Here is a 10,182-nt window from a genome sequence, read left to right as displayed (position 1 = left end):
TAAGCCATGTTTTACTGGGGGATGAAATATTTATTTCACTCACTGACATGCAAAATAATTTATAACTTTTATATAATGTGTTAATAACGATCTCCCAGCTGTCTGCGTTTCAAATGAAAATTAATTACTATGAAGGCAGCAGCTTGAGGTTAAATGATCAGCCTGCAGGTAAATTTAGATCGACAGACAAGATGTGAATCCAGCAGGGTAGAATGTGTATTAAAACCAGAGACTTACATTTCCATGTATACATTCCATTTCCATTGCCTTTTGTATTTTCATTCCATGTAAACATATCATTATTACATGTATATATCATTCTGTTGTAAGGTGCCTAGCAGCAATATTTTTCACTTTGTGAGTTTATATAGTGGTATAATGGAGAATAACTAGATAAACTAACCATACATGTCTGTGCCATGATTGAGCAAAGTAACCAAGGCATTTCTAATGATCAAGTGACCAGTGATGAGAGTTGTAGCATGAGGTAAGCATGGTTTAATGAACTTGGACCTGGTCAGCTTTGTGAGGAATTCAAGCGGGGTGACTCCCAACACTAGGGTCAACCCCAGAGACAGTTAACTTCAGGGTTGGTCATTGGCTGGAGTTACCATTGGGTCAAATAGACATTTTAATCTTGCTTAGCACCTCGACCCTTTTGACCAGTGAGACAGATCGCAGTGGTGGAATATATAATTTTTTTACTCATTCCTTCTCCTGTCTGGATGATGTCCATGGTTCTGAAGCACTAGGTGTGAAACGGTTCTAGGCATTAGGATTAGGAGCCTGCAGCCACGGTCTTCCTCATGGATTGATGTGACCATCAATGACTCAGATTATGTGTTTAGTGAAGGACCAGTCCATGGATGTGTGGTGATGGATTGTAAAATGCTTCTACAGAAAAGAAAGAGTCAGCAATAGTTCATCCTCTAGGATTTGGCAGAGGATGGAGATCCAATGGTTTTCTCTGTCAAACAAAGGCATCCAGAACAGCCAGGAGGAGAGTTGAGCATTGGTACCAGCAGACTCTGCATGGCCTATGAGGCAAAATCTCTCTTTGTTTACAGAGTAGTCAACAACCAGAAATAGAACCACACAGTGGTTAACCACTAACAAAGAGAGTGTGTTTAAAAGTTAACTAACTGAAATGTTAGTTTTAGTATTAGTTTAAAAACTATTTTATTTCAAACTTCAAAACAATGAAAGGTAAGTAGAATTAATTGGACAGCGGCCCAGTAGCATGACATGACTGCCCACATGTGGCATGATTAAGGGATCCAAATAAAATGTTGCTAAAACACTGGTTGCAGTCTCCTCAATGGATATTTCAGGTTTCAAACCAAACTAACGGGTGTCTTCACTGCATTTTTTTTTGCCCACACTTCCCTCTGGTCTGCATTCGCAAGGAATACTGATGCAAAGGAGGTGCCAGTGAGGAAGTGCTCCAGGTGTAGTGATGGTGGATAGAGAGGCCAAATGTTTACTTCACACCAAATAGCAAAACTACCTATTGAGGTGATATCCTGGCCTGCACAGATACATATATAAACATTTCCTGTAGGTGCCCTAGAGGCAGCCAGATCCTCTGACAGAATGAGGGGCATCAGTGCATCATGGTCCATTTCCTGGTACCATTATTACCAGTACTGGGTAGCACTTCTCGCGTATTCAAAAGAGGTGTGAATGGTTGGTCTCAGTAGACACAAGATACTTTTACATTATTATACATTAAATCTGTACACCAATATGTGATATGGGAAATACAACCTGCATTTCTGTGTCACTTTTGAAGTGGGTGATTTGATTAGTTATTACTGAAGCATATCACAGCTCCATTTACATGCAATGCATTCCTTCAGTTAATACTGTTGTTAGTTTTGGAATTATTCTCAAATGGTACATGGCAATCTTACGTGCATGCAAATACTAATATTCAAGAGAAAGGTTTAAAAATTGGAGTTTATCATTTTGACTGCCGTTAACCCTGTTTTAGGAAAATGAGACTGAGCAGAAGAAGGCAGAACAGAAATACTCATCAAAAGAAACATTCAGGTACTGGAGTTGGCCATTGTGGGTGGTGAGGAGATGGGGGACCAGCACCCTTCTCCTGAATCAATTTCTCTTAGGCAACAGGAGCTAGTGCGCTTGGCACCCTCTCTGCAGTTGTCTTTAATTTTCTTCTTAGAAAAGCCTTGCCCAGCATCTCAAGAAAAAGGGTTTCCTCTTTTGCTTTTTCTGAAATACAGGATCCCAAAGAGATGTCTGTAGTTGCAAACCCAACACTTCTTAGGACTGAGTGTGGCTTAAATAAGATACAAGGGCTCCCTGGAGAAAGGACAATAATTACTGACTTCAATCAATTAAGGGTCTGTGACCTTTTAATAATTTGGCAGAAAGCATCGGCTGTCTGAGGTGGCCCAATTCCTCAGCAGTGTCAATATGACACTCAGTGTGGGATCTCACCAACAATGACATAAAGGTCATACACCCTGCTGTGCTCCAACAACTGAGCATCGTATAGATGAGACATCAGGCACATATCAGGCCACTTATTTTTCCTGGTCCAACATACAAATACAAGCACATGAAAATGAAAATTATGTGCAACCTGGAGTTGGAAAATTAAGCAACCAAAATAACTTCAGTAACTACATCCATAACATTAAGGCTGCCTCTCCACAGTATTCAAATATTACAGTTAGAATCACAGTGTAGTCTTTTGTGACTTATTTAGACTGCTTTCTTAGAACTTATATATTCCTCGTTCAATGAGGTATAACCCAGAGAGACAGGAGGAAAGTGACTTAACCAAAATTACCTGGATATGTTTTTTTTATGTTGACTTATTTATTTATGTATTTTTAATAAAGTAGCCTGGAATTTTCTGCGTGGCTTGAGTGCAAAGCTCTTTGGTGTGTGTCCTGTAACTGTTAGAACAGCTGCCTCACTTACATTGTATTTGAATCAAATTATCTTAAAAGCTTTCCTTCAGTTTCATTTTGTAAAACCTATCCTTTTAGTTCAAATCACTAAGATGGCAGAACAATTTCTATAAAGGAACAACCTGTGGTGAATTAAACAAAATATACTGTTTTGTTTAAAAACATGTCGTCCTTCCATACCTACTGAAATCTTGCAACACAGAAATTAAAAAAAAAAACCCAAAAAAAAGACGATTATGTGGATAGCAACTTTTAGAGTGCTTGTGTTAATTCGTTTTAAGATAATGACGATAGCTATAGGAAATTTTAAATAAAAATAGCTAGTCACACATTTTTTTGTGATTTCACATCCGTTTTTATCTTTGCAGAATTTCTAACTCTCAGCAGGAAAGTTTTTCCTGACTGTAACTCTGTCCATCAAAAATTATTTTATTCCGTTGGGTCTTCCATTCCAGAGTGAGATAAGTGACTAGGTGGGTAATTAAAAATGTCCAACTTTGAGGCAGCTACTCATTCATTGTCTGAGAGTGTGCAAAACTAGCTGTTGGTGGTGAAGATAAGACAGAGATTACAAAGCTGGAAAGCAAATGAGGCCTTTTAGGCAGTTTTCTTTTCTATGTCTTTTCCTCTTGTGTGTGTAGGAAATGATATAGCTATAGAGGAGTTTTAAATATCTCAAAAAGCTGCATTCAAATATCATGTTCCATTTGATCTCTGATTTCGCTTTTACCTTTCACATCTGCCTTTCTTTCAAGATTATCACAGAATTTTTATTGTACTACAAAATTCTTAAAGTACTTTTAAAAGATCAAAGAAAACTAAATGAATATATACAAAATACAATGCTATTCCCTTAAAAGTTTTTTTTCTTTTGAAATAAAAAGTGAGACTGCATCTTCTATGCTTTTGTGTGGTCTCACAGAGGCCTTTAACAAATCAAACCCAAAACATTTTCTACCAACTTTGTGTTACAAACACTTTTAGCCACAGAATGCTTTTACAAAAACGTACAATTATTAAGTGGTTCAGCAGATGAGCACACCAGTTTGATTTGTATGATAAGAGAAAAAAAACACTGAGGTCAAGCAACAAGCAAACAAAAAAAATAAAAATGTAGCCAAACAAATAACTTATTATCCAGCCATTCATTTACCATTGCAACTATAGCAAAACTAGGTTACTTTAAAGATGTGCAAAAAACTTCATATAGGGAATTTGTACAAACAAGCATTGCTCTTCTTATTAAATATAGCATTTTAATGAGAAATAGATTATTATATGAAACATTCATTTAAAATAAGCTGATAATGATCCCAAAAGAATAGCAAAATAAGTACATAGGCAAGGTATTAGGTGTAAAAATCATTATCAGACATATCCATGGATACATATACAATAAGCAACACTGTGGTAGCATAATGCCATACAAGAAAATGTGCTTGTTTTATGGATCTTGCAAGTGGTTCAAAACTAAATTTTAATATACACTTTGACAATATAAAAACAGTCATAAATGGTCATGATTCTAATTAGATACATAAGACATGAGTGCCCTGTACTTTGTGCTAATGTACTCAAATGGAGGGCCTTTTTGAAGTAGTCTTTGTATTCCCTTTCAATACTGTTATATTTTATAATATTGTTACTGTAGCAGAGCAATGTTACTGTAACAGTGTTCATATTTACAGATATATTGTACAGCAGGAGACAATAAATATCCACCATTACTTTGAGTCATCTGTTGTCTCTGTCTGGTGGTCAGCTTCCCCACATGCGCACACCTGACGGCGTAGCTGCCAGGAGGACAATAAAAGAGTATATTTCAACATGTATGGTCTTAAATTCTGAAAGTAATTCAGTGTCATTCTTCTGTTTAATATCTCAAAGTTTTAGTCCAGGTCTAAACATGTTAAAGGGATCAATAACAGGCACTTAATAATAATAATAATAATAATAATAATAATAATAATAATAATAATAATAATAATAATAATAATAATAATAATAATAATAATGATGAAATGGAGACAATTCATTTGGATAGTCCAATAATGATGCTAAACAATCAAGAAATGTGTATATATAGGGCCATTTTAGGGCATCACCTTGTCAGCCTCAGCTCTGTTTGATATTTGCCTAAAGTTTTCCACATGCATGAAAATATGCCAATGATGATATTCTCCTGACATCACTGACAATCATAAATGGATGCCTAGTCCATTGTTGCTATGTATGGGCATCTGGAATTATATGACTTAACTTCTTTTATACAGAAACTGAAAAAGTTAGATAAACCTTGGAGAACAGTAGACTGAATTATGGGATTCTGGTAAATTCTGATCATATGTGATTCTACTTGAGTTTGCTCTGAACACACCATTACCATGTGAACATGAACTAACTGTCCTAGTGCTACAACACGCAAATTGTTTTTATGACACAGCCTCGATTAATTCACCAAAACAGAGCAAAGGCTGACAAGCTGTGCTGTTGTTATCCAAACTTATACAAATCAACCTATTCCGCTATTAACAATTATATCTCCTGAATGTCATTTTAGTTTGTAATAATGCTTTATAGTCAGTTGTGATTTAAAAAAACAAAAAAAAGCACCTCCCAGGCAATAAACATGCTTCACAAGACTGGCAACATAATAAGAAAACATACGAGTAATCTTTGTAAAACAAAGTTAGATGAGATACTGATGCTATTCAAGTTGGAATTCTGACGCAGTGAAATCTGAAGCTGAGTAAGTGTAATGACATGTTAGTCCAGGGCTTGGTTTAGGAATTACACCTTCATTGTCATTGTCACCCAGATGAAAATCATAACTCATTACCACTGTCTACACTTACGACTGACCCCATAGACTAGTGTCATTACAATGTAAGAACCAAGTTAGGTTAAAGGAACATATAATTGAACTAAAGTACTAATACTGTTAAACTATCTACATCAAGAGACTAGCACATAAAAAAAATAATATTAATGTTGGCGGAACACTTGGAAAAATATGGATTTTTGACAGCTTTCTGTTTTTGTTTTGTTTTACAGAGTTTGGCTTAGATGACAGCAACTACTCAATGTCCCCCCCCCCTTTTTTTTTATTTTTTTTTTTTAAAGTTTGAACTCCCGAAAATGGCCAGACCAACTTGGTTGTACAACATCTTTGTTAACAAACATCCAAGCAAAGGACTAGACCTACAAAAAGTTAACAGTAGTAGAAATATTTCATCATTGGATTACCCAAATAAAGTTTGACCATTAATACATAGGTAGTGTTTTATATTTCATTTGGATGATGAGAGTTGTTGATGCTTCCAGGAACATGCAAAAAATGTTATTGATTTCATATCGCAAAAGGAAAACAGACATTTATACACATGGCCATCAAAAGCGTACAGATTAAACACTGCCAAAAGGGTATTTTATACTTTAGTATTCAACCATTTCTTCATATTTTTCTTTTCTTTTTTTTTCCCCTGTGTAACAACATGAAAAATCAATGGCTTTACAAGACATTCCTATTCAATATAATATACACTCTCCTCTGTCAACTTCCCTTTTGCTGTGCTCTTATCTGAAATCAGCTGAGGGACTAAAACAAAAACATATAACTTGAACATTTTTTCCATGTGTTATGAAGTGAATAAAGGTTATGAACTTACTTTACTTTATGTCTACCTCAGGGAAGTGTATGGCTTTAAATTGTCTTGCAAACGTGCCTGAATGATGAATGCTTACATTTTGCTCTTGGTGCTAAAAAGCTCCACAAATCAGCAGTCACAACATGTACATTTTGCAAAGCTGTACAAAATAGCATTGATTGTTAAATCTTCAGACCACAATATTGCACTCACGCACCAGGAGGTACTGCCTTGTGGAAAACACAGCTTGAATTTCAAACACGGGAAGAAGCGCTCCAAATGCAAGAATTAGCAAAGACTGGAGTCAATCTCAAATGACACATTCAATTAACAAACAGCAATAAGCATCAAGCCAAATAATAATAATAATAATAATAATAATAATAATAATAATAATAATAATAATAAAAAGGATATACACAAGCGCACGCTCTCGCATACACACACATTCAACCACATATGTATATATAAACAGCTGGCTTTTGTTTTGACATGACTATCCATTACTGCCCTGCTGTGTGCCTTATGTGTCAGAACAATGACAGAGTGCCTCATAACTCACAAAGAGCAATGCAGATTCACCGTGGGTCTGAAATGTAATAAAGTCTATCAGTAATGTGTTGACTACTTACTCACTAGGGATACTTAATCCTTACAATGTATAAACATTTTGAATATTAAACTGTCGATTAGCTCATTAGCTAGAATGAAGTGATATCTGGTCTGCCCTTGTGTTATTATTATTTCTTTTAAAAATGTTTTTTTTCCTTTTTTTTCAATAAAGAATGGCAGTTTCAGATATAACCTTTGATCCCTCAGAGTAAAATCAAGGCCTCTTTTTTACCAGTACATAAATTTCATGTTTTTTGTTTTGTTTTGTTGTTTTTTTCTGTCTCTTTCTCATTTTAAGTTCTTTTAGGGATTTACAGACATGCTGGGACAAATATGATACAGTCCATATAGTTGTTTCAGTATTCTTCTTTATACGCCAGAAAAGCTTTGCATCACTGCCTTTTCCTTTTTCTCTTTAAGAATTATGCTTACAAAGTTAATATTACATCAAAAGGCAGAAAAGGTCAAAAAATGAAAAAGAGAAAAAAAGTAAGAGTAATATACCCCCATAGTTCATTTGTCGGGTGTTTCTGTTAAACTTGCTGTCCTTATGTGAATGTTCAACAGAGTTTAGCAGTCAGGTGATCAGACTGTTTTAATATCTCTGTGCTGTACATGTCCAATGCATGATTCACTCGAATCATCTCGCTGTTGTTGAGCTTGAGCCTATGCTTTAGCATACAAGAGAAGAGGTCCAGCTGGGGTTTGCCAGGTGCAGAGGGAGGCGCTAGACGGTTTATCCGATCCCTAATGTCCAATAAGAGGAGCATAACAGATGAGGAGGAGTAAAACTGTGTACCTTGTGTGTATGACTGGTTAACCTGCTGCACAGCACTACGAAGCAAGTCTGCATTAAAGCGCAGGCTGTAACCAAAAACTTGGATATCGGAGATTTTTATGTAGATCTGGCGCTTGTTCGGGTCTGCGAGGTCCACCGGGCCCTGTCCTGTATCATTGCGGAGGCCAGATGGGACCTTGGCACGACTACGCAAATAAATGTGCACCGTCTCAAAGAAGGTCTTCCACCGGTTACCCAATACAAGAGTCCAGTTGAAGCACTGGGAGTTCTGCAGCCGTACCTTTTCCCAGCGTGGGTAACCATGCTCACCAAAGGGCATGCTCCAGCCTTCAGAGTGGCTACCACTAAATGGGTTGACATAAACAAAGAACATGGGGTCAATGCTGCTGTTTCGCATCTGGCAGATCTTCATTGATAAACCAATTATCATGTGGAGGTAGTCCATCCTGTTTTTGTTACTTTTGAGAGTCAGGGACATGCGCTTACGCCAGCGTGGGTCAAAGAATGTCTCTAGTCGGATCTCATTACTAATGAAAGTAGTATGAATGTACAAACGTGAATCCATTTTCTGTAACAGGTATTTGAGTTCCAAGTCCTGAAAGTCCAGATCAGTTTCAAAGCTGATGAACTGCTCGCTACGTTCTGAGTCCACATTCTGAGGTTCACAGCGACCACGATACAACTTGTAGCCCTTGTTGCATGAGCCACATTGTGAGATGTTTGCCAGGCTGCACATGGCACAGCTGTTGTTTCCACCTATGACACATGGTATGGGTCGCTGGCACAGTGTGACACCTGTGTGGCACACACACGTCCGTTGGCTCTCCAGGAAGGTCCCCCAAAACCCATTCTCATTGCAGTACAGGAAAGACTGAACCCTGTTGAGCCACTGCATCACAGATCTAAAGAGGCAAAAGACAGAAAAAAAGCATAAGAGCATTAGCAGTGATCAGGAAATTTTAATCTCAATCTAGTGTGACAAGAACAGTGAAAAGAACGCACACCAGTAAATGCCTATAAAGTTAAAATGTATACATGTTAAATTCTCATCAGGAAAAGAAAGTATATTTTCTCTCCAACAAAAGGCCAGCATATTAAAGAGAACCCTGAGGAGTTGATGGAGTGAATGAGGCATGTGTGAGGCATAATTTCACCCTGGTAACTTGGGTTTGTCTTCCTCGGTAGGACTATTACTATTTTCACTTAATTTTGTATTACTGTTTGACTTCTACATTACATTTTCACTTGCTGTGATTAACTAAATGTACTTTTTTGGGTTGTGAAAAAGATCATTGCTAGAGTTAAAACAGATACATCCATAATATTAATTCCAATTGATCTGATATAAGACTAGAAAATGTGTTTGCTTTGCAGCATAATTTACAGTGCCTTGGGGTTGGATAGGGACATAATTTTTAGTAGATAGGGCCGGTTATTTCCCTTTGGTGGAAAGCATTGCTTGATATTCCTGTCTTGTCTTTGCCCCCATCAGACATCCTTCCTTGTCATCCTGACAGTACTGGAACTTCTTTTCTGACTGTAGAAGATGAAATCTGAATTTTGATTTCAGAAAGTATTGCTGGTCAAGGTTAGTTTGACAAGTAAATTATTTTAAGTACTGACAATGATATATGACATTGCCACAAGTGATACCATAACAAGAAAAGATCAACCAAAGAGAACAATGGAAGCACATACTTTGATTTCTCTATGATGAGCTCCAAACTGAGATATGGATTGATTGATAGACAGACAGACAGACAGACTTTATGGCAATCCCTCATCAACATACAATGACACATAACATTTCTTTCCTGAAGAATGCTGTAGAGGCATGAACACAAAAGTAGGTGAATGGGTTAGACAAAGGTGAAAAGGAATAACAATATCCGGTCAAAATGGCAGAGTAAAATAAAGAATACCAGATATAACAAAGAATACTTCTGACTAGAGTCAGAAAACAAACCCAACAAAGACCATGCAGGTGGAAAACCCAGGATCTTCTTCAAAGCAGTGAATAAGCTTACTTGTCGTTGCAATTCATACAGTATACTACTTCCTTGATGATGTTTGGCTGAATTTTTTAAGCTCTCTTACTCACAAAATATTCTGCATGGTGCAAAAGGTTAGCTGAATCTGTGTTATTTTGATACGAATGCCTTTGTTTTCCTAAAATACTATA

The 10,182-nt window shown here is 36.7% G+C and overlaps 1 protein-coding gene across 1 annotated transcript in view; it reads right to left on the bottom strand.

The window, feature by feature from the left end:
* Positions 1 to 6,299: 6,299 nt before the first annotated feature.
* brinp1 (bone morphogenetic protein/retinoic acid inducible neural-specific 1) overlaps positions 6,300 to 10,182 on the bottom strand; it is a 107,473-nt gene continuing 103,590 nt past the window's right edge. The window contains exon 8 of the mRNA XM_026173679.1: positions 6,300 to 8,902. Within this exon, the coding sequence (XP_026029464.1) occupies positions 7,762 to 8,902 (1,141 nt within the window). The 3' untranslated portion in view covers positions 6,300 to 7,761. The remainder of the gene's footprint in view (positions 8,903 to 10,182) is intronic.

This window comes from Astatotilapia calliptera, chromosome 7, assembly GCF_900246225.1.
Source record: "Astatotilapia calliptera chromosome 7, fAstCal1.2, whole genome shotgun sequence".
NCBI classification, from domain to species: Eukaryota; Metazoa; Chordata; class Actinopteri; order Cichliformes; family Cichlidae; genus Astatotilapia; species Astatotilapia calliptera.
This window is presented reverse-complemented; position numbering and strand designations above follow the sequence as displayed.